Source organism: Heliangelus exortis, chromosome Z (assembly GCF_036169615.1).
Source record: "Heliangelus exortis chromosome Z, bHelExo1.hap1, whole genome shotgun sequence".
In the NCBI taxonomy this organism is placed as follows: Eukaryota; Metazoa; Chordata; class Aves; order Apodiformes; family Trochilidae; genus Heliangelus; species Heliangelus exortis.
Genome location: NC_092454.1, coordinates 51,210,061 through 51,235,659, shown reverse-complemented (window position 1 = coordinate 51,235,659; position 25,599 = coordinate 51,210,061). Strand labels below are relative to the sequence as shown.

At 42.4% G+C, this 25,599-nt stretch overlaps 1 protein-coding gene across 2 annotated transcripts in view; it reads right to left on the bottom strand.

Annotated features, from left to right (window-relative positions):
• The window catches only part of THBS4 (thrombospondin 4), a 37,712-nt gene extending 12,470 nt beyond the window's left edge, over positions 1–25,242 (bottom strand). Inside the window, exons 1-10 of one of the 2 annotated variants that reach the window (XM_071731599.1) lie at positions 25,029–25,242; positions 20,654–20,857; positions 15,956–16,203; positions 14,827–14,932; positions 10,590–10,672; positions 9,938–9,989; positions 8,430–8,602; positions 5,165–5,302; positions 4,473–4,550; positions 773–925 (exon numbers count right to left, since the gene is read on the bottom strand). In XM_071731599.1, coding sequence (XP_071587700.1) covers positions 773–925; positions 4,473–4,550; positions 5,165–5,302; positions 8,430–8,602; positions 9,938–9,989; positions 10,590–10,672; positions 14,827–14,932; positions 15,956–16,203; positions 20,654–20,857; positions 25,029–25,116 — 1,323 coding nt within the window. In that variant the 5' untranslated portion in view covers positions 25,117–25,242. The remainder of the gene's footprint in view (positions 1–772; positions 926–4,472; positions 4,551–5,164; positions 5,303–8,429; positions 8,603–9,937; positions 9,990–10,589; positions 10,673–14,826; positions 14,933–15,955; positions 16,204–20,653; positions 20,858–25,028) is intronic. The other variant, XM_071731600.1, reaches the window with a different exon arrangement.
• Positions 25,243–25,599: the final 357 nt, after the last annotated feature.

Sequence of the window (25,599 nt, the reverse complement as noted above, 5' to 3'; positions counted from 1 at the left end):
ACATGCAAAGATCTTCACATCAAACTCAGACCTCCCCTTAAAATGCAGACTGGCTTAACACAAGTATCTAGGCATCTTCCCATTACAGCATGGACTTAAAATATCTTAGATTCGTCTTCTTTGAAATAGATGTACTTAAAAATGAGACCAAAGCAAGTGCCAGCAAGAGCATGCATATACAAATTTAGCACACGAGATTAGTCTCTTGCTTCCCCTTGCAAGCTGGAGAAAACTAAGTAATTTACTTTAGTGAGACTCTTACAATGGAAGTTCATATGCCACTTGGTGCTCCTTTTGTTCCCATGGCTGGAAAACACAGTGTAGCATACTGTGCCTAGGATTTATGCCCTCCCTTTGGAAAAATACTATCTCTATCAGCCTGCAAATACAGGCACATTGGGTGTGCAGAGGGGATCCCTACTGACAGCTATGTAGCTGATCACTAGCAGAGGAATTCGTCCTTGAGATGTCTTTTGTAGATTGACACTGACAGACTTTTCTGAGGAGACCACAGAAAGTCTATAAAAGCCATTCCCAAAGATCTAATTGCACAGACACAGTAAATATGGTACATGAGTCTGCCTCAGACATGCTGCAAGAAGAAAATAATGGCAAGATAGATTCATCCCAGTTATTTTTGTAGCTGGTCTGGGCCCACGTGCCACAATCTCGTAAAACACCCACCTGTATAAAATGACCACAAAGACTTACCCAATTCCAGCCTCAAAAAGGCTGTATTTCACTTTACAAATGAATGAATTTATGAACTCACAATACATGTCACCTCTCCTCTCCTCTCCTGAATGCAACGGGCATGGACACTGCATGGGTTAAGGGCTCGATTTCTGCAGCTCCTCTCAGCCTGACATCCCCTGACTTGGTCTCCTGTGTATCCTGGTTTGCACTGGCCACAATGGTAAGACCCCTGTAAGAACAAAAAGTTACTAGCCAGCCTCTGAACAGGACTTATTTTAAAGCAAACACAGGAGAGTTATGTCAGGAGGCCTCTTGGACTGTGAACAAACTTCATTTTCTATGTGAAATTCAGGTTTGGCTCCCACAGTGCATACTTGAAAACATGCTGAACTCTTGCCTGTTTAGACCAGGCTTCAGTTATGCCAGAGAAAACTCATGTAGCAGCAAAAGCTTCTTTATCATACGTTGTCCCTGCCAGCATCACTCTGAGATGTCTAAAACTTTGGGTAGAATTCTAAGCAGCACCAGCTTAATCAGATTGGATGCTCTTATTTCAGTTTAAAGCAGACCCATCAGCTTATCTAAGCTCAACTGGGCACAACTTGGAAGACAGACAAGAAAGTTTATAATTTGCCCCATTTTATCTTTTTTTTTACTTCAATGTTTTTAAGACAATTTGACCTAAATCTTGTTCTTTGCAAAATAATTCAGGAACTGAGGACACAGCCACCCTCATTTACACTACGATAAGAACATACATGTAACTTTTTGCAGTGGTTTACCTTGATGCATATATATGTATTTTATATTTGTGCCAGTCTCTTGTGTAAACAAATACAAGGGAGCTAAGACAAGGAATCTCAGTGAATGCTGGGACAATCACTATATGAGAGCTGAATGGATAATTTATAATAAGAGGGATGTTCAGGCATCTAATGTGGCTTTTGTATCTGACTCCCATACTTGCAGATTTGTAAACTATGACATAAAAAATAAACAAAAACTATATTTTTTCCTTACAGAGAATAATTTTGACAGGTCAAGGAACAGAAACATGTAAATGTCTGACAAATTTGTGCATCTGTCCCTTTGTGAAACAGAGGTGCCTCACACAATTTCACTCTTCCTCTCAAAAGCCTGATGGAACTCTCAGGATTGATCCAGCCCACCATGATAGGGAAATACATTTACTACCCAAATGGCACATTATTTTAGTCCTCTATTCCTAACTTCTTTTCAAATCTTACTCTGTGCTGTTTGCATACTGAAGATAATAAGAGTAAAAGAATCACTGGGCCACGTAGATGGTATGGCCTATATAAAACACACTGGATCACGCACTTTCTCCTAATGGACGCCAGGGTAACATCTTCTGGAATCTGCTGAATTTGCTCAGTATATGCTGTCCTATGTTAAGCCCTGGTATGCATTAAAATGGCCCTGAAGGCAGCACTTCCAGACCAAACTATTTCTAAAGAGAGACAGGAACAAAAAAAACAAGCTGCTTTGTTTTGACAGATGGAAAGCCACTCCTTGCCCTCTACCAACAGAGCTTGATGGCCTTCTGAAAGGACTAGTAATGTGCAACAAGATACAGCATGTGGCAGAAATGCTTAAGATAAAAAAAAAAACACAACAAAAAACCAAAAAGAAACATACTGAACAGTGAAAGCAGTCCTAGAAAACAAGGTTATTCACAAGGAAAGAACATGACTTTGAACATGACTGATAGCCTCAAGGATATCTAACTGCAAAACCGTAGAAGGTACATCTTTAAACCTGCAGGACAGTTTTAACCCTTCTCTTGTTATGGAGAAAGCATGCTCAGTGAAGGCTGCTATAGCAGAACAGTATTTGACAGCAGCGTATGTGGCATGTAGAGGACAACTGGGTGATCAGGGCCAGCCAGAATGGGCTGATGAAAGGTAGGTCCTGCTTAACCCATGTGATCCCCTTCTCTGACAAGGTGATATGCTTAGTGGATGATGGAAAGGCTGTGGATGTTTTTTACTTGGACTTTAGTAAAGCCTCCAACACCGTTTCAGGTAGCATTTCCCTGGAGAAGCAGGCTGCTCAGGGCTTGGATAGGTGCATTCTTCACTTGGTAAAAAACTGGCTCGATGGCTGGGCCCGAAGTGTTGTGGCCCATGGACCACATGGTCCAGTTGGCAACTGGTCGTAAGTGGTGTCCCAAGGCTCAGTGTAAGCACCAGTTCTGTCTAATGTCTTTATCAGTGATCTGGACAAGGGAATCAAGTGTACCCTCAGTAAATTTGCAGGTGACACCAAGCTGGGTAGGAGTGCTGACCTACCTACCTGAGGACAGGAAGGCTCTACAGAGGGATCTGGGCAGGCTGGATCAGTGGGATGTAGCCAGTTGTCTGAGGTTCAGTAAGGCCAAGTGCTGGATCCTGCACTTGGGTCACAGCAACCCCAGGCAAGGGCTGGGGAAGAGTGGCTAGAAAGCCACCCAGCAGAAGAGGACCTGGAGGAGTTGGTCTACAGGCAGCTGAATATGATCTGGCAGTGTGCCCAGGTGGCCAAGAAGCCAAGAGCATCCTGGCCTGCATCAGAAAGAGTGAGGGCAGCAGGACTATGGACGTGGTCATCCCCCTGTAGTCAGCAGTGGTGAGGCTGCATCTCAAACACTGTGTTCAGTTTTGGCCCCTGACTAAAAGGAGAACATTGAGAGAGAGTCCAGAGAAAGGCAGTGAAGGTGGTGAAGGCTCTGGAGCTCAGGTCTTACGAGGAACATCTGAGAGAACTGGAGTTGTTGAGTCTGGAGAAAAGGAGGCTGAGGGGAGAGTTTTTCTCTCTTCAGCTCTCTGAAAGGAGGTTGTAGCAAAGTGGAGGTCAGTCTCTTTTCCTGAGCAACAAATGCTAGGACAAGAGGAAACGGTCTCAGGTTGCACCAGGGGAGGTTTAGATTGGATATTGGGAAAAATTTCTTCACTGACAGGGTCATTAGGCACTGGAACAGGCTGCCCAGGGCAGTAGTGGGCTCACCATCCCTGGAGGAAGTTAAAAGATGTGTAGATGTTGTACATAGGGACATAGTTTCATTGTTGCCTTCATAGTGTTAGATTTACAGTTGGACACAATGATCTTAAAGGTCTCTTCCAACCTAAATGATTCTGTGATTCCAAGTGAAAGGTCCAGCTTGCTTCACAGCACTGCAATGCTTGTACAACCCTCCTACTGCATCCTAATAACTTTCAAACCATCTTTCAAGCATCTATTTCCGCTTTGCTTCCTCTCCTGGATTTAATATCTATGGGTAAAATCTAATCTAAAAGCTTACTAATTACAGCTCTCCTCCACTCTGTACCCATTTAGAAGGATATCTGGTACTTTCTAAATACCCTAAGAAAATTAAGACTTTAATCCTTTCAAAAGAGCACCCATGAGAACAGTTTGCTGCAGCAGCTCCCAGGTGGGAAGAGATAAGGAGAAGAAAATGTTAAATCTTTCAAAGGAGGCTCTTTCAAGTCATATACTTGTAAACACATGTAACTGAATGGTGTGGAGAAAACAGATCCTACTGCTCCTCAGGGAAAGTGATAAGGATATAGCTCAAATGAACAGGTTAGTGACAAATCAATTATTGATCTTTTTATTATTAGTCAGGATGAGAGGAAAGTACACTTTGGTTTATATTCAGCCAGCCAATGAACTACACAATTCAGATCTTCAATCAGTGCCATAAATCCAATCCTAGTCTCATGGAATTTTAAAATAATCAATTTTTTAAAAACCACAAATGAAAAGGTGCTTACCAAAGTATTTATGCAAAGGGAATTTGGAACGCAGACTCCAACTCCACCATTTTGACATTCATCAATATCTAAGCAGATCTAGCAATAAAACAAATCAACATAAACCAAAACCAACATCAATCTGAAAAACAAGTCTGAAGAGATGTCACTAAAGTTTATGTCTAGAAAAGTCATAGCCTCTCCTGAAACTGCTCTCAGAATGGCAGACATACCCATATACCAACTTTCCAATGGGTCTGCAGACACACAAAAACCCTGACACAACACTGACACAGAAAATTTCAACCTTAGGATCAGCTTCGGGTTTACCCACAAGTTTAGACAGTTCTTATCTTCCTCTTGCAGAGAGCTACAGGAACATGCAAAAATGACAGTAAAATTAGCCTCTTATATCCATATTCTTTCTAGTTCAGGCCAGTTTACATAAATCAACAGCACCCCCTCTAAAATAGATGGGCGATACCTATGAAGATAATGACATTTCATCTTGTCTCCACAGCAGTCCTGAGCATTAGACTGTTAATACTTCCATTAAAGCCCAGCAAACACAACCTGGATCTTTAAACTGAAGAACCACCTAGCTGCACAAGGCAGTTATGGAATGACTGAAGTGTAAATACGATGCAATACAAATGCATTGATATAAACCAGCACCCTGCAATGGCAGTTGCTGCAGAGATGCTGCCACTCACCTGCTTATTGCTCTTGGCATAGCTGAGTCCTATCCCTTGCACCATTTGTCCTGTGTATCCTGGGGGACAGGTCTCGCATCGGAAACCTGGAGCAGTGTTCACACATCGCACTCCGGGGAAGCACGGGTTGTAACGACACTGCAAAGAAAAAAATGAACCAAGCACACGTTTGTGCTTCAGTGACATCCAGACTCTGCTACGTGCACAGATCTTTCAGTCAAAGACAATGCTACATGCAAAGTCTGTAGGTCTTCTGTTCAGAGCTGGCTTACAGAGGAAAGTGTCTCTGCAGCTATTTCTGACCCTAGTAGGTCTTCGGCTATCTCTGTAATTTAAGAAACACTTGTAATCTTCCATTATAGATTGTAGCTGATGCCCTAAGCTCTGAGCCCCAGTCCTTCCTTTTGCTGGGCAGGTTCTCCTGCCTGAAGAGGCTGACATCCCCCTGCGAGGGTCCGGACCATCAGGAAAGCCATGTACTCCAGCCCACTGAATGGTCCTGCAATTGTGTTTTGTAACATGGAAGCAGCTCTTTACCTTATTTATAAAGCAGCTCTTTACCTTATTTATATTTGGGAAAACCTCTTAGCCAGGAAAAAGCCCGATGAACAGGGTTTGTCAGTGGCACCTACACTGTTCCAGATTGGAGGACCACACACCATGCACTTCTCCCAGACCAGAGGCACCATTGGCTTCGTTCCCTCATGTGGTTTTACAGAACAGCTGTGACCCATTTTGTTGGCCTCACGGGTGCCATTCTGGGATTCACATCCCCCTTTGCTGTACTTCCAGCATCAACACAAGGTAGCCACAAGGTAGTATTTTTGTAAGAGTACCAAAAACATCAACACACCATCATGCTGCATATAGCTCAGAGACAACAACAGAAAAGTCAGAAATAAATATAAAAGAGTTTTTAAAATATGCCCTTCCTCCCCCCTCCCTTCCATAGCTAACATCAAAACATCCACAAGATGGTGGGAGGTGAAGCTGAAAGATATCCACACCTACCACAAAGATACTACTTGTAACCAAACAAGGTTCGGGAGGGAGCAAGGAAAGGGATGTCTAATACCGAAGCATGTTTGATGGAAAGACTGGCTAGCACCAGGTCCACAACTAGCACAAGATAAATGTGAAACCTAAGACAGACATTTTGTGCTCCGTATTTGCTGTGGATTTTTTATAGTAGGCAGAAGAGGGCGCTCAGATTACACAGAGCAGAGATGCGGCTGCCGAGATACAGAGCATCAGCATATGAAAGGAATGTCTTCAAACGGGTAATAAGGGAGAGTACTGCAGAGCTGCTTGCTGCCTCAGGAAAGATGATGGCAGCTCTTTGTGAGGAAGCTTCTAGATTTTTCTTTATCAGAATTTGTACATGAACTCATTTTTAAATGCTAATTATTAGGAAGTAAAGAAAGAGTTTGTTCAGTAGAAAGGTGCTCTCCCAAAAGAGACTCCAAAAAACAAAACAAAACAAAAACAAACAAAAAACCCAAACCAAACCAACAAACAAAAAAAAAAAAAACCCCAAAATCCCAAACCTGCTTTCCTTCTTAGTCTCAGCTCACTCAGGAAAACAACTAGTATGACACATCCCCTCTTGTTATGCAATGAAAAGTTATTCATTTTTTCCCCTTGCATAACCACAAGTGAAAACCCAGCTGTTATAGGAGATAGTTACTGGAGAACAAAACCACACCAGACTAGGTGGCATTTTAGTAGCAGCATCCAAATAAGCAAGACTTCCTCATATAAGGAAGACTGGATCTCTATGACACCATAGTGGCAAAACATCCTTGCTGTTTCTAATGTGAGATTAGGTCTGCCATGTGGCAAGGAGCATGAAAGCACATCTGTCTCCAGTGGCAGAGCCCGAGTGCTCACAGAAAACCATGAAGTGTCAGATCAGTCTCTGCTTATTTTCCCACCACTGCTGTCACAGGTATAGGTGCTCCAAAGCTGAAAATGGCAGGGAGGAGATTATTGCCATGCTCTGTCCCAGTCTGAGAATGGCTCAGGAGGTGGAACCCAGCTGTACTGGTGGGCTCCACCTAAGCTGGCTTGAATCTCTCACTGTGCTTCTCTGTGGCATGAAACTCACTCCACAGCTATCTCAGCTTCACCTCTTACATTCACATTTCAGAGCTTCACCTCCATTTTTTGCACCTTCTGTTGAAGCAGATACAATCCATGTGATGTGAAGCAAAACAAAAGACATCACCTACAACTCGGGAAACTGCCACACTCAACCCACTTTTCCTCTGAAAGGTCTCTTTTTCACAGAAGGAAGTTGGGCACATCACATCCTCTATACAGATGGCCTACAGGATGGAGTAAACCAAAAGAGCAGTCAACACATATCTCCTCTTGGCAAGAAAGGAGAAAAAAAAAAAAAGGAACTGCTTTCTCTGTTTCACATCACTAGGCAGGTATGTTGGTAGTACTGTGCTATCCACAGGCACAGTTAATGGCTAATTCTCCTGGGTCCCTGCTCTACTATATCCAGATGGCTTTTTACAAAAATCACCAAAGAGTAATGGGAAAAATCACCAAACAAAAAACCAAAAATAAACAGTGAAGTTGTAAGTGGTTTTCTTGTTTATGTTCTAAATAATTGTGACATTCCAATTAACACAGGTTTTAACTGTTTAAGATACTGTAAATTTATTAACTCAATCCTCAATACAAGCAAGCTCTGAATTTCTAAGGAATAGCATAAGGAAAAAAAAACTAAGTCAACATTATCAGCTTTCAACACAACCAAAAAGAAGCAAAAAGGAACAATAACAATATATGTTTATTTTCTTTCACAGACTTTTAAGGTAAGGCTGAAAACATGACTCCAGTTTGGGTGGAAGAGAAGACTTTAGTCTCCAAGGCTGGTTCAGGAGGGCTAGAATTTAAAGAAACAAAATCCGTATTGACAAGAAATGCTTCTGCCTTGTAACAGAAGCCATTGTATCTTCTGGTAGAATAGAAATAACAATATCAAAAGCAAGCTTTGGTTTTGTGTTTTTTTCCAACCATTAAACTCCCTTAAATGACTTTTCAGCTCATCAGGGTATTTCAAGTTTTCACACATATAACCTCCGTAAAGTTGCAGCAACAGCAAAACAGGGAGGTAAAATTGATTAATAATCACTGTACAAGCAGATAGTACACGCTAAAGACAGCAAGCATCAGCAAGCCATTGATATCTATGAAATGTTTGCTTTTTTTTTTTTTTTTTTTTTTAATGCACTGAAAGTCACTGCTTTACCTCATCAATATCTGAGCAGGTAACTCCATTTCCTGTGAGCCCTTCAGGGCAGGGGCCGCACTGGAATCCCTCTGCTGTCTCCATGCACCTGACTCCCCTGAAGCAGGAATTAACTTCACATTTGGGCTTACTGCGCCTAGGAAGCTGAGTTGGAAAACTCACAGTTCCCAAACCTTTAATTCATAAAAAACAAAAACAAAACAAAACAAAACCCAGTTTCAGTGACTGAAAGAAATACACACTGTGACTTTCAGCTGGCAAGTGTTCTGAAGAGGTCCCCAAGATGCTACACAGCAGGGGCCTCGTGTTTGTGCACTGTGTTGTGCTGTGGGGGAAAGAGACTCCACGCTGGGAATGGCCCAGCAGTTTGTTGTATCACCTGACAGGGGAAATTAAGGCTATTTTGTTAAGTCCACGTGCTTCTCCTGTCTGCATGTGGGAGCCCTCCTACTGGGTTAGTCCCAGCACAGATCTGCTGCGGGCCAGGAGAGGAAACTCTAAAGAGCCAGAGATCTCAGATGGCTCAAGGGACTCAAGTGTTAAGGCACAAGGTGTTTATATGGCTAAATGGGCAACACTTACACTTTGTAAGAGAAACAGTGCCATGGTTTCACATGAGTGCATCTGACAGTCTAACAGGAGGAATAAAGAGGCAGGAGCTGGCAGCCCACAGACATGCAGTAGGACACAGGAGAACACTGACTGCAGGGAACAGAGACCATCCCTGTGGGAATGCAAAGTTTGGAGACTCGGGAAGGTGCTCAGCCTTGGCACTAATGCATGCAGTACTTAGAAGACTTCGGCATTTATTACACATAACCTAGCTCAAGCTCAACTTAAGTTTTGGGGAGACTGACAGACTGGGAGAAGAAATCAAATAAAAGGTCTCATAAGCTTAAGGCTTTTTGCCCTACCCACTGAGGGAGTATTTTGCTTTTCATACTGAGCATGTGTGTGTCCTGATTATCAGCTGTGTAGCAGAGTCCCCACAGTGGCATGTGAAAAAGCATTTCTTCCTTCCCTTTAGTGAAGAGAGGGAGACCACCTTTCGGGTGTTACTGCTGTCAACCAGTGACTGCCTTCTCAGAATCAGATGAGTTTCAGGTGGAGTGCATAGGCCCTTTCTCAGAGCCTCAGTCTTATTGAGACTGTTCATCAGTTACCTTGCAGGCAATGTCTGCCACCCCAGGAACATGTGGCACAGCTTTGTGACAGATCAAGCACTAACAAAACAGGGTGAGTGGTACTGCGTGGTTTTGTGAGGTTTTATCCCCCAATACATAAGTGATTGTTTGGTCTATGAAAACTGAAAGCTTTTTGCCTGATGAAAATCTACTTTAAATTTGTGTTGAATACATCCAGAGCTTTAGTCACAGCATTTTTAGAGTATTTCTTAGAAATCACTTAAAGCTGATGCAACAAATTGACTGTTGATGCAATCAACAATCAACAAAACAACTGTACATCTTAACTGGTTGCCTTTTACATGCAATAACAGGAATACTCACCACATGCCTGACACTCAGCTATGGTATTTCTCAGAAAAGTTGTTTCTTTGACCTTGAGGATATAGAAAATAAACATTATTTGGATATAGGCAGCTTCAATTTGCCTTCTGGCAGCTTCAGGCTGCCAGGAACCATAATTATTTTTCTCCAAGATGCCACTCAACCATGTAACATAGGAACACTATCTTAAAATGAGGTGCTCTTTGTAGTCCCTAAAGTTTAAGACAATGATAATGGTTATACTTCAGTTCATCTTCCATTGACAGGACCTTTAAGAATTACAGGCTTAATTGAAGACACGTGCTAGAGCAATTCCAGTTCCGGCACCCACCAGTAAGTGTAATAAATGTATTTTTCACTCTGTGCAAGAGACCTACTTTTAACAGTGGGCCAGGATGGCTACAGTAGTACCTTTCCACTTAAGACACTAGATTTTCTGGATCTGAGTAAGAAGTTCCCTTACAGTCCCACATTCAGTGGTCTTGCATGCTATGCACAGGGTACCAGGACCTATGTGGTTATTTCTCTTCCACTGTGTCATGCTCTGAGGCAATGCACTCCACACAAGAACTTATAGTTTATTTGATTTCTGCCCTGACTCTGTCAAATGTGGCAAACTTGGGCTACTTCACTCTGAAGCCTTTATGCATACCTGTTGTCTGAGAAGGTCTTTCACATCTCCCAGTATTTGGTTCATTTGCATCATCTGACCCATCAGCTGCCTATGAAAATCCCCTGAAAAGAAACAGCAATGAAAACGAGTGTACAGTGAATACAACTCCTTAATTTGCCACGGTGATTTCTGAGATACAAGATGGCTACACTGTGAAGAGCCTAGGAGGACAGACATGACTCTTTTGTTAACTCTGTAGGAACCCTTAGAGCAAACACAGTATCTAGCTCCAAATTTTATAGAGTGATTTGCACGAAATCAAGGCTTTTCTGGACTGAACTCCAGTGTATACCACAGAAATAGGCTACACAGAAACCAGTCCACTGTGAGAAAAGAAGTCTGTGATTTTCATACTGTCATCTCTGAATCTGTGATTTTCATACTGTCATTCATACTGAATCTCTTCCCTACTGGGAAGCCACTCTCCGTAAGTGTTTTCCATGTCACTACAACTGATTCCTCCACACTTCTCAAAATGAAGTTACTCAGATTTCTGAGCAAGCTTGCTGTGCAGCTCTAACCATGCATCAATAGTTCCTGCTCTGACAAAAACATCACTCCCAATACCTGCACCAGACATTTGGCTTTTCTTCCCAAAGGCAGCTCATCCCACTGGAAACAAGCTTCATGGCTGCATTTGTTTCTGGGGGATTCAGAGTTTGTATACATTCACAAAACATATATTCAGCTTGCTATGAACTCACACCAAACCCAGTTCTTGATACCAAGAAATTAACAAGACCAAAAGTTACACCTGTTATGAGCAATAGGAATAGGAACCAACCCTAGGTCTTCAGGCCAGACTCACCTATTTAATATAACATTGATTTTGACTCAGTGACAGAGCAGAAGCAGAAAGCATGTTTAGCATGTTTAGCAGAGCAGCTCATGGGAGTTTCTGTAGCTCACTTCTGACTTCGTAGCTCTCCCATTCAGCTACTTGTTTACTTTTCCAAGTCAGTACATCAGAACAGATTTAACAAATACATGGCCTTTTACCTTCTAAGCAGGCAGGATATTTTTATATTATGCTCAATGGCTTCAGGGAGGTTTATTCATGGGTTACTTCTGTGAGTACTGAAAACCTATATGAAAAATGTTTTTCTTAATGTTTACCCCATTGTTTTCTACTTCAAAGTATGTCTGTTTCCAAAATTTCTAGTGGGAATAGTCCAACATCTCACATAATATGCTTTCCCCATTTCAGATCTTCTCATTGAAATACCAAACAATTTTCAAGACCCAGGAATCACCTGTTCCAGAACCAATCTCTGTTGAAGTCCCAACTCTGTCTTATTTTGATGTGGGAGTAAGGCAGCAGTTTTTACTATCATTGGTATTTTAGCATCCCATGATGGAACCAAGCCTGCAGGCTGCTGTGACAGTTGCTGGGGTCTGTTCTTATATTACTTGGTTTTTTTGTTGTTTTCAAACAAAGACTTCTTTTGACTGAGATCTGAAAAAAATTCCCTATGTTTCAGATACTGTTTGCTGTGCAGCACCTAAATCAAAACCAGATCCATTCTGTGCAGTTCAGTTTTGTAGACTGTTAAGCTTTAAGATGGACTAAACAAACCATACTGCCGTGAACTGCATGTCCTGGTTGCAAATTTAGATAGCAGAGCAGAAACAGATGACTTCCCACGGAGTACTTTTTCTCTCCTCCATCTAAAGCCAAGCCCCTAAGGTTGGCCCCATCTGCAGCAGAATGACTGGTGAGCAGGGTTAAGAACTCAGAGATGCCTTTCAGGGAGCTGCTGGTCCACAGTGTAGTGTAGGGTGGCTTTTCTCAGGAGTGTGCAAGGTAAGCAGAAGGTACAACCTGAAGCTATACAGTGATCTGGTCCTACCATGTAGTCTCTCTCATTCATACCCCACATACCAAGGTAGGTCCTCAGTTTAGCCAGTCCCTAGCTCTGCAGGGACAGTGTCAGTAACAACCTGAGCAACAGAAGGGTTTTCACCAGTAAAATTACCAGCAGTAATAAAATTGAAAGAAAGATCTGAAAAATTACTGTCCCATCAGGAACTGAAGTCCCTTGACATGCTGATTCTCCATAAACTTGAGGTCATGTCTTTCTTTTCCCAGTATTGTGCATCTGTATTTTCCTATGCACACAGGAAATCCAAATGCACAAGCTCAATTTCTGCCAGGTCATCATGCTCTCATCTACAGAGCACAGGTGTCTCCATCTCACAGACAGAACACAGAGGGAATCCTGCTGCCACTGCAGTGAGCAATAATCACTTACACAGTCAAAGCCATGTACAGTTAGCCAGGTCCAAACCTCTCTCTAGGATTTTCTAATTTATATGAAAACACATGCTTTTTACAAGACATACAGGTCTCACACTACATGCAGCTACAGATTTGCACCCCAGGTTCTCTTGCAAAATTGTGGTTATCTGCTATATTCCTCCTGTAAAAGGGCACTGTGAGGCAAAAAGTGCAAGGCAGTTAATTTAATATTACTGTTGAAACATGTCCACCTTTTTCTTTCTTGGTGAACTTGATTATGCAGACTTTTTAGATATTCATAAGCTGTTTTATTATTACTAGCATGAGGCTAATTCCACTTGCATGTTATAAGCAACTGAACTGGGGAGGCTCAGACAGATAGAGGCAGCCAGAGAGAGACACCATCTCTCTGTATTCCTACAGTTTGTATTGTTGATTAACGAGGAAAAATTTACAAATGAGAAAGCTGCAGATCTGCAAACTGGAAACTTTGCTCACAGAGCTGTGAGGTTTTCTGGGAGGAAACACTGAACTGCAAATGTCTGCCGGTTTAGGTAAAAAAGAGACCTCTGATGATACAGCTCTGGTGTTTTGGCTTTTTGTTTCCCCCTGACTATATATGTTAAGAAGCTAGCAGACAGAAGCATATGCAACTGAGGATTTACATAGCTAAAAGGCAAAACACTGCATACCACTGCTGCCTGCATTCATGTAATTTACTCAGGATGCTCTCATAAAATCTGTGTATCTTATCTCTCTTCTAATCAAAAGTAGCAATCCTGCAGGGTTGGGTTTGGCAGGGGGGGGGCGGGAAAAGGTTTGACATCTCATGGACCTATTTCAAACCTTGAACTCATCGCTGTTTTTTTGTCATGGCTGTCACTCACATATCAATGTACTGCATGTAGAGTGCAAACCCAGTTTTCTCACTCAAAGTCACAGCAGAAAGGCAGATCAATAATCACTAAGAAGAGGCACAGATGGGGCAGTCTAGCCCTGATGTGCTGTGTTGAGAGGTTAGAGAGCATCCTGGCTCATCACAGGAGACAGCACTCATCCCCAGGGGACCGGCAGGAATCCCAGGAGGTGCCTTTTTCCTCTTCCTTTTTCCTTTCCCTTTTCCTTTTCCCTTTTCCTTTTCCCTTTTCCTTTTCCCTTTCTCTTTTCCTTTTCCCTTTCTCTTTTCCTTTTCCCTTTCTCTTTTCCTTTTCCCTTTTCCTTTTCATTTTCCTTTTCCTTTTCCCTTTCCCTTTTCCCTTCTCCTTCTCCTTCTCCTTCTCCTTCTCCTTTTCCTTCTCCTTTTCCTTCTCCTTTTCCTTCTCCTTTTCCTTCTCCTTTTCCTTCTCCTTTTCCTTCTCCTTTTCCTTCTCCTTTTCCTTCTCCTTTTCCTTCTCCTTTTCCTTCTCCTTTTCCTTCTCCTTTTCCTTCTCCTTTTCCTTCTCCTTTTCCTTCTCCTTCTCCTTCTCCTTCTCCTTCTCCTTCTCCTTCTCCTTCTCCTTCTCCTTCTCCTTCTCCTTTTCCCTTCCTTCCCTTTCTCTTCCCAGCCCAAATTACCTAAATCTCCAGGGTCCAGTTGGGCTTGGACGAGTCCCAGCAGGTGACAAAAGCCTCAGCTACCTTACAGAAGGATAACTGGTTGCAATCTGAATTCTTTTAATATTAAGCTGACACAAACCCCTCATGATCACAAAAGTTTGTCTTCCAAATTAAGCTAAAAATCCTCTTTCAATCCTTATAGATTCCTCCTTCACTAGAGTAACAACTTACTGCTCTATCACCAGCAGCAGTGACTGTTTTCTCTCCAAACTGAGCTATTTCTAAAACACTGACACAAAATTATCATGGCCATAATTCAGTTAAACAACTGTTAATACTTGTCTGTAGAGCTCCTTTCTCCACATTTTTACTATTCACCACATTAGCTTTTTTGCACTGAAATCCTAAGAAACAATTTTAACTCCTATTTGCAGACCTTACCGGTGTACTGAGGAAAGGATTCAATTTGTTGAAGAAAACAATCCTGCAGGTTCCCCACTTGGTTAAGTGTTCCTCCAACTACCAGCTTCAGCTCATCTAGAGTATCCTGGATTCACAAGAAAAACAGAGCTCATAGTTCTAGTACAACAATGGGAAAAATTGTGAAGTATCAGACAAAGTAAATTCATTTTTGGAGGCTGTCCGTTTCCTAAGTGTGCAGGGCTTCTACACCATCCCCTTCAGGACCACCCATTACCAACAGAACCGTAATAAAATTCATAATGCCTTGCAGATTTTCACACAGCTGTGTTTTTATTTTGAACCTTTTTTTCCCTTTCCAATTCATATGATCTTACATACCAAGAAGTTCACATATTTTTATATCTGCAGCATGTAAGAATTATTTTGGTTTTGTTGAATCCAAAGCAGCCTATTTTTCTCCCCCTCAGACAGGTTTACATTTATGACAGGAATATGGACACCTTAGTGATTCAAGGAGACAACCTTGGAGGGAGAATGTTTTTGCACCTTCTAATGATATTTTGCACTAATGACAGTGGAAGATGCTTGCGGGAGACAGTTTACCTTGGAGTGCTGATACAGAGATGGCAAGAAACTTTGCCAAAGCCTGACCAACAGACAGGGGAAGGGAAGCTGGACTCTCATACCACATGAGCCTCCCTCTTCTTTTACTTTTTAGTCCATGTGATTTATGATGAGTAAGAAAGCCACATACACAGCCAAGCATTGCTCATATTGAGCAGCCGTAAGAAGGTGATAAAGAGCTGCCTTTACTGCAACAAGCAATTCCTTGCAAAAAGAACAGTCCCTGAGAAACACGTGGACTGAAGTGAGTGAGGCAGTAATTGATTTTTTTTTAATTGAATACGATAAAAATTGTATTTAAAAGTAATAGCATAACTATTACTGGGTTCAATGAAGCTGAGATTTCACCTGTTCCACAGGGAACTTCCATTTACATTTATTTCAGAAGTTAACACCCAGGTATTATTGAAGCAGCACTGTACAGAGCTAGGCTGCTGTGAGGGGTGACGTCTGGATTCAGTGATCCAGAGGATTCTTGGTGATTCCTCTAAGTGGTCAACCTTCTCCCAGTTTTCCCACTCACCTGTGGCTTCTCCTGGAAAGTGCGCAATTCTATTGCTGCTGTTCTCCAAGACAGACCTGAAAAAGCTCTTGGCAGGTCCTGAATAGCACCTACTTGCAGGCAGTCCAGATACAAGTCCATCCTGCTCAATACCTCCTGGAGGCCACTCAGCCACAAGATCACAGCATGAGGTTTCCCATCAGCTAGATGGATGTTACTAAAGATCACTGAATTCAGCTTCCCATCACTCTTCAGGTAGCGCAGCACCACTAGCACAAAACAGACAGAAGGACTGTCAGAGGACAGCAGATTACCCAAGGATGAACAAGGAAGATCCAGTATTTTTCCATGTCAGCTTTTGCAAATGCATCCCGTATTTAGGTATAAATAGTGGTTATAAATTGGACATTGTCTCCCAGAGCAGGATTACCAGAACTCTTGGGGACTTCACAGGTGCTGCCTGCACAGGTTTTTTTCCTGCTGTGCCCAGGCCCTCAACTGGGTTAACCAATGTCACCTTACAGTGCACAGTCTGCTAAAATACAATAAATATATGGTGAAGATAAAGGGTGTAGCAGTCAGCACTTTGGCAAGTACATATCTGATAGATATGGAAATAATCTGTAGCAGAAATGTACAACAAGAAAAATCAGTTTCAGTGATGTGGCATTTGGATAAACCATCTGACAGTGTAGCCAAATGCACCATTAAAGAAAAAAAAAAAAAAAAAGAAGCAGTATTCCAAGCCAATAACTTGCATTGCTCTGTTACAAATAGCAAATAGCAAGTAAAATAAAGTAAAATAGCAAGTAAAACAAAAAAGTAATTCAACTGCTTTGTAAGGCATTAGTGAATGACATACTTGATAATTCACACATCAAGATACCATTTTTGAAGTAAAATATACCACCAAATAAACACTACAGCAGACAAACGAAAACTTACATGCTGCATAATATTTGAAAAATGTCTCTTTCCCAAGGAAACTGGATTGGTAAGCTAGGATCTGCAAGCTACATCTCTTAGACTAGCTAGTTCTCTCCACAAAATATCTCCCTGGCTCTACGAATGCATATCTGCAGAGCAATGAGCTGAGCGGGGCATAACTATTCTACAATATTAGACAGACCTTGTTTCAAAGATCCCATAGGTCACCAGCCTGTACATTCTTGATTTCCTCATTACAACAGTTCCTCATTAAAACAGTTATTACAACACTCTCTACAACTCCCTGAAAGGAGGGTGTAGCAAGGTGGGGGTTGGTCTCTTTTCCCAGGCAACCCTCAGCAAGACAAGAGGGCACGGTCTCAAGTTGTGCTGGGGGAGGTTTAGGTTGGACATTAGAAAGAATTTCTTTACTGAGAGGGTGATCAGGCATTGGAATGGGCTGCCCCGGGAAGTGGTGGATTCTCCGTCCCTGGAGATACTTAAAAAGAGACTGGATGTGGCACTCAGTGCCATGGTCTGGTAACTGCAGTGGTAGTGGATCAAGGGTTGGACTTGATGATCTCTGAGGTCCCTTCCAACCCAGCCAATTCTATGATTCTAAGTTGACCAAGGAGTCAAGCTGCACAGATACCAGGCACATAGACATTTAAGTGCTGTCTCTTGTGAACAACTCTTTGAAGTTCACAGAGGGCAGCTGCTGTTCCATCAAGTGAGAGCCCACAAACACCTTCAAGAAACATGAGGCCAACTAAATATTGTAGATATAGTGGAGGGAAAACTCTTATTAGCTACAGAGCTAATAGCACCTACTGAACTCATCCCACTTCTATTAATTAAAAAAATTATCCTCCTATCCCTCCACTACTACTGTACTTGATGCTGTGATACCTCTGTTTGTTGGTGACCTTCTGAATTACTGGGTACATGTTCCCTACTATTTTTCCAACTGTTCAGTCTAATGGTTAAAAGAATCCACACTTATACCAGCATGAACAGGGGCAGGGTAGAACTCCAGCTTCAAAGTCTACACTTGTGCTAAGTCTCAGCAGCTGTGATCAGTATCAGGAACGTTTTCACTGCTGTCTATATCAAAACACTGCCACAGCTGAGACTTCCACAGAGGTGCATGAGGTCACCAGTAGCTTGCTAAAAGGTGGCATTTCTTGATAAACTCAAAGATCTGGCAAGACAGAATACATTGCAGGCATTTTATTTATGTGAATATTATGCACTCCTGGTCATATAAAGGGAAGTCTTTGGATCTAGGCCCTGCATTCAGAGTGATCAAGCTCAGCAGTAAGCTAGAAAAAGAAAGAGGAGATGGTGGCAGGGTCCAGAATGGATGCTGCCAAAACACTTTCTGGACAAAGAGCTGTTTGACTTGGAAGGAGGCTCATGTATTCTTTCCTCAACCAAAGCCAAATGCCCATCTGGTACACCAGAGTAGGCTTTTGAAGGGAGATTTTGCTGGATCACGGCCTCCCCCTCTGTAACATTTAACTCATCCAAGCCCCAGCATTATATGTTTGCTGCTATGATACTCTATACTGAGATTTATGACAGTAAGTGTTCTGCTTAAGAAGCAGATTTGCAATGAAACTAGTAATCCTGCCCATAAACAGGAACTGATTCCTAGAATTATTAAGTTATATCATTTTTATGCACTTACTGCTGTTTGTTCCATAAATTGTTCAAAAAGGATCAGAGAACCATGAGTGCTATTTGCCTCTGAAATGTACATTGATCCAATTAAAATAAGTTCAGCAGTCACCCAGTAATGCAGATCTGTACCTTGCAAACATTAAGGTGTTCTGAACATCTTACTATCAGGTCTACCACAATAAAAGCAGAACACAAGCAAACAATTTGGAACACAGCTTTCAAATGTGTCACTTTGAAAGCTAATTAAGGCCTACCTAGACCAGACCTGGGTGCTTAAGCAGAAATACTATGCAGGGGAAGAACATTCATGTATGCACACTTACAAAACCATGAATATTTAGACCCTGCACTTCAGTAAGATGCCAGCATTAGCTCATCACTTAAGTGAAGATCTCCAGTCTTGAGAGGATCACAAGCAGCCCCCACGCTCCATACTTTCACCTCAGATGACAAATGCAGTTTAACTTCCCGTTTGAAGTAGTCATATGGAACATTTGACACTTCCAGAGAAATCACATGTGAAAACACTGCCTACTGTTTGCACACTGCCATACAGCTTAAAGAGGGCACACTAAAGCAATAAGGAGGCATAGAGACATCTACGAATCATCCCTGCTGTGAAAATCCTCCATTTGATCAGGCATCCTTTGCAACAGGCAGGTTATAAATGTCTGCCATCTACTCAGCACTGGTTACTGACAGGACAAGTTTCTTCATGCTGCCTATCTGCATGCCACTGTCCCCTCACAGACACTTCCCAAACACAACACTGACATACTGAGAACAAAACAAAAATAAAGCATGTAGGCCTCTTAAGTCTGTTAGTTAATGAGTATCAGTAACCATCAGGCATGCATGTATTCTTGAAAATCAAGAGAAACATTTGTTTAAAATTGTACATATACATATATATGCACTCATATACAGATGTATAACATTACATACATAACTGTATGGGTCTGAGAGGAAGAGAGGAAGTACCTGTGATCTACCATTTATTTAGCAGTTAGGTAAGTCAGTGTTAGGAATGGTCTGACACTTACTAATAAGGCTGTCTGACCACATCTTATCCAACCCCAAACACATGCATAGCACAAAAGTTCCTGACCTCAGAAGTATTTTGGCAAACCTGGTAAAACAACATTTTATGTAACCCATTCCCTTACATTTCCCAAGCAAAAGGTGTGCTTCTCTCCAGCACAGAGAATAATTTTCCTATGCATAACCTGAAATTTATCACTACAGTTTCTCGGTACATTGGACTCATCTGCCTGATTATATTTGCAGCAGCAAACTATCATAGCAGTGAAATCAATGGAGCAGCAATAATTTACATCATTTAATAATTTGTCGCTAAACCTCAAAATTGCAATATATCCTAGATCTGATCTCCATTTCTAAGAGTCTACTGAAGTTCCTACTCTGACTCTTGATTAACTAATTTCAACAAATGGGGGACAAACTCTTCAATTCATCCAAAAGATCCTGTAAGTGCAAAGAATGTTTGTCTTTGGTAGTCACATCTAACCTCCAGGGTCAGCAGAGCAAGAACTGGCCTTTCATATGCATGAGGCAGCATGTGCGTGTGTGTCCCTCACATTCCTGAGTAATAAGAACCAGTTATTTTCCCAAAGGGAATAAGGAAAAAAAAAAAAAGAAAAAAAAAGGAAAGAAAAAATGAAGGAAAAAAAAAAGGAAACAAGAAAGAAAAAATGAAAAAAAATTTAAAAAGGGGAAAGAAGGAAAGCAGGAAATAGGATCTAATTTGATTTTAACTTTTCTCCATACTCCATACTGTTTTTTTCCTAGTATCTCAGCACTCCCCAGAGCAAGTGCTGAGCAGAGTTTAGATACCAGCTGATGGTAAGGTCAGCTTTCCCTGGCCAGGAGAGAGCAGCATCAAGTGAGAGGGAAGAAAAGGGAAGGAGAGGAAGAAGGGAGGTAACCAACACTTTTGTGTTGGGGGGTGAGGAGGGGCTGAGTGGTGACAGCATGCAACAGGAACAACTCAAGCTCAAAGGTTAATTACAGTTTGCAACCTCAATCTGTGACACACCAGTAACTATGGATCCAACACTACTTTTCCCTTCCATACTTATAAGAACTCACCTTTGTTCATCCGTCCCATTACTGTCAACTCAAAATACTTGCTGTTGTCAGCTGATGAATACAGCCCAAATATGGTGGCTGTGCTCTTTGGCTGCAGTTTGAATGTTGAGAGGAAGTACACATCATTCAGCATAGGATCACCAAGTGCTTGTTGCAAGAAGTTTGTTACCACTCTCTTGTTGGAATATGGAAGAAGATCAAAAACTGAAAAATAAGTGAGTTTTATAAGCAATTTAAATATAATAACGACCAAAGAAGAATGTAGTCTGAAGCCACCCACCAGAGATTGCACACTCTTCACTATTTCCAGATGGATACTTCAAAATAAAACCAAGTCCTATCTAAAATAAATAATACTAAACCAAATACTAACAATAGGAAAATTACCTTTAATCAAGTCCAACCTTCTTGGTATTGGCAAGAACATTGTAAGCAACCTCGTCAAGTGGAAGATATCCCTGTCCATAGCAGAGAAGTTGAACTAGATGATATTTAACTGTCCCTTTCAACCAAAACTATCACATAATTGTATCAAAATATCATACAGATTTTCTTGTAGCTGGTCATATTTTAGCAACATATTTAAAGAGGAATTATGGATAAGTTACTAACATAGAAATACTCTTTCAATTGAGATACTCAAATAGTTTCAGGTATATTCTTCTCTTCTGAGGATGCACCTCAATCAAAGGCTTTTTTACTTATTTCTGCTTTCATAAATTCAGAAGCCTGTGTTCGCATTTTATTTAGACTGAGAATCCAGCATCAACCTTTCCAGACAGATTTCAGTACTTATCCTGAGAATCATTCTGATGGCACTTTCAGGGCACCAATTAAAATGCTAAAAAGCCAGGTAGGCAATGTGATATGACGTTCATAACTGCCCTCTCACTGACTCCACTGACTTCTCAGAAGACATATTATGTAAGTAAGACTCATCTTTCCCTTCTGGCATAGATAACAAAGACAGACATGTCTGACAAAAACCAAACCAAAACAAAAAAACCCTGAAGGCATAGTGAAAGCTGTTTCATATTTTGCTTTTAATTTTTGCACAATGCATCTGCAAAGAGTCTAACATTATACTCTGGCATATGTTACCGACTCAGCTTACAGCACTGCAGCAACAAACTGAGGTTTTCCTCAATGTTCCTAGCTCTATAATATCTCCAAAATCTATTATCTATTCCACTAGGCTTCCTGACAATCTCCTTTTTCAACCCACTGCTATTAACACAGTATATATGTAACCACACCATTCCAATAAAGTCTGGTTAATCACTATCCACATGTTTTATTTAAATTTAAGAGCATACTTAGCTATTGTATACCACTACCACTCCACAGGCCTTTCACAGCTGTGCCATATTTTTATCCTAGATCAGCACAATACTTCAGGGCTGCCACTGGAGAAGAGCCCTAACACCAGGGAGGACAGCAATGACAGCTTTTATGTCCTGCTTTTATTCAAGCCTGGGGTTGTACCACTCAGTTTAAATTTCCAGGCAAAAAAAACCCAGAGGGCCTTTGCAAATGATTCTTTCCTATGTACCACAACCTCAAGTTATCAACTAAGGTGATAGGGCATCCTACTGATCAAATGCTTTCATACCCTACAAGCAGGAGACTGAAGAGTTTTCAGAGCACACAAACCTAAGCAAAGCCATGTGGAAAAGTGTTTCTCTTACATTAGAGCCTGGGTTTGTGCTGCTTCCACTGCTCTTCCTGCAGCCGCTGTTCATCCACTCTATTGCCAATTCCAAAAAAAAAAAAAAAAAAAAAAAAAAAAAGAGAAGGGATTTTTCCCTTTTTCCCTTTGTCTCATAAAACCATTGAAATACAGAAAGCCACCTAAGTCTACATTTTCATGGGGTCCAATGATCCTGTTACTCCACTGAGAGTTTTCAGGACAAATTACAAAAAGCATCAGTCCCTTGACCCGCATACACTTCCAAGACTGCTGTCAAACAACTAAGAAGTGCATATATCTGAGACACACGTTGTCAAAGGACTTATCTTTTATTTAGTTCAGATTTACAGATTTATTTAGTACAGATTTACAACCTCTGGTCCCACTGTAATCTGTGTCCCAGGCAGCAGAGGCAAAAGGCTGAGTATTTCATCACATTTAGTGTGCAGACAGCAAAGCCCAAGCAAGAGACCAAAATGCAACTCACTACTCTGTACAACAGCATTTTGCAGGTAATAATAATTCGTAAAATACAGCTGTGATTTCTCAGTTGGAGCACCACACTGCAGTACTTAAATCTCTGACAGCACAAAATACAGCTACACATTTTGTTGAGTCCTTCTAGATCTATTGTTGGATTTTATATCAATTCCAGTGAGACTAATTATCTCACTAATTAATTAACTGTTTTTAAGTGAAACATTTAGAAGTACAGGAGGAATGTTGTAAAAGTAATGATTAAGCACTGACAAACATGTCTAATCTAACAGAAAATATTTATTGAAATTTTAAAAATTTTCATATTTAAATGAATGCTCAAAGTGGTTTGGTAGTTGCCTTCTGTAAAGCACAGTCAGATGCTTTGAAACACTCTTATTCAACCCTCTTTTGGCTTATCTTCAGTGACCAGTAAGGAGACACAGTATGTGATCAGACCCATCCTTTAGCGTAAATTACACACATGCTAGCAAAACAGAGGAGCAATGGGAGTATGAAAACTCATGTTACATCCTCAGCAAGGCTGGCAGAAAAAGACTGCTCCTAGAACTTTTACAAAGACAACTGCTTGTTTGGAAGGAATGAAGAAAAAAAAAAAAGCTCCACAAGGATTTCATTTTTACAAAAATCTTATCTTTTCGTATGTCTCCCTGGAAAGCCAGATTTGAAAACAAGCGGATTGAAAAGGGCTGATGAAGCTGAAAGGCACAAGCAGTTCCAATCCGTGCAGTGAGCAAGGACCTGGGCATGTCTTCAAGCCTGGATGTGCATACCCACACTGGGCTAAGCTGAGCTTGCTGGTGAGACAGACCAGAAATTCTCTCCCCTACCTGCTTCCTGAGGTTTTCAGAAGGCAGCTACTCACCCTCCTGTGAAAATGCTACCAAGGGATCAGCTACTCCTTGAGACAGCAGCAAATCACTGCTTCAAGACCTGCCCCAAAACATTGAGGCTAGCTCGTCAGAGCTGAAAGTCTGAAGATGAGAATGCATGGAGGGGTGAAATAAGTGACACAGGAGAGGATGGAGCTCAAAATAAAAGACCCTTTCTTTTCATTCTGCTGCCATGTCACAAAAGCTTTTTGAGATCCTCTAAGGTTACGTTTCTGTCACAGCTAAACACAAATGCAAACACTGCTGAAGATAATTAATTATACCTCAGATACCTGGAGTGAAATCCTAACCTCACTGAAAATATTTGACTGAAAGTGAAAATTCCACATGTCGAGAGTGGGGTCTTTCTCTAGCCACTGCCCCTGACAAGTTCGAAATCTGCCTCTATTTTTTTTAATTCAGCAGGGGTCTACTTCTCAATATGACAATTTTCTGAAATATTTTTCCATCGAGAAGGACTTTAACAAAGACTTTTGGAAATGCAGCTGAACTACTCTGGCTTTTAGATCTGCTTCACTTAACTAAGGAATTAACGATGGAATTAACTAAAGAATTAACTAAGGAACCGACTGAACCATCAAGCATTATTTCCTAAGAGAAGAGAGAGTTTTAAAATTACAGAGGGAACCAGGAGCAACTTTAAGGCTCCTGGCATGGCACCAAATCACGGTAACTGCTGCACTCAGTAGCTGAGCTGGTTACAGTCACAAGCTGCTACAGGAAAGCAATACCACTCACTGAATGCATGCATGCTTTCTCACTAAGAGAAAGCAGGTCCTGAGTTACTACTACATGCATAACGTTGCCAATGTAATGCTAGATACACAAGGTACCTGTTTTTCTATGCATTTCATTAAGCAGAGTTTTCCCGAAGAATTTTCACAGCTTAGCCATTCACTTCTCATTTATGAGAACTTGGAACTGCGAATTGCTCTTCGGATATTCAACAAACCCTATTAGAACACCTATAAAACCAAACCACATTTTGCTGATGGAGCGGCTACACCGGCATCTCCTCCACTTCCCACCGGGAGTCCGGCGGAGCCGAATACGGTCGGGGCCGGGGGACTCAGCGGGCGGTCTCCGCTCCCCGCCGGGCTGAGGCAGCCCCGGCTGCCCGCCACGGCTCCGGCTGCCCTCGCACCTGCAGAGCTGGCGTCTACACAGCCCCGCTTCCCGCCCCTGCCAGCACCGGCTGCCGGGGAGCAGGCAGGATGCTGCAGCCCCACAGCCGTCCGGGGTGCAGGAGAGGTGCAGGAGCGGGTTGCTGAGCCAGGGGCGGAAGGGCCCTTACCTCGGGGGGCGTGCGGGGCGGCGCGACCCGGGCAGAGCTGCAGGGCGAGCGGCAGGAGCAGCAGGGCAGCGCCGCGATCGCACCCCATGGCGCCCGCGGGCCGCGCCGGGCCGGGCCAGGCAGGGTAGGGCAGGGCAGGGCAGCGGAGGACGGCGAGCCGCTCCACTCCGGGACCCGCCGTTTAACGGGGGCGGCCCCGGGTCCGGGGAGGGACGGCGGCAGGCGGCAGGCCATTGGCCGGGCTCCCCCTGCCCTGGGGGCGGGCGGGGGCCGCGGAGGGGTAGCGCTGGGCCTGGCCGGGCCCCCGGGGGCCGCGGTGGGGTATGGCCGAGCCGAGGGTGGACCGTAGGTGCTCAAACCTATGTCCGTGGGGGTGTCTGAGTCCGGGCAGAAGCCATGTCCTGCGAAATGTGCACCTGCCGGGACACCGGATGGAGCCCGCCCTGGAAACCGACACGTCTTTAAGGGCATTGAATTCGAAATAGATGGTGATGCTCTGGCATCTGGGCTTGGTCTTGGTAAGATTTTAACTCATCTACTTTTCCTGGTTGAAGTGTGTCACCAAAAGGGC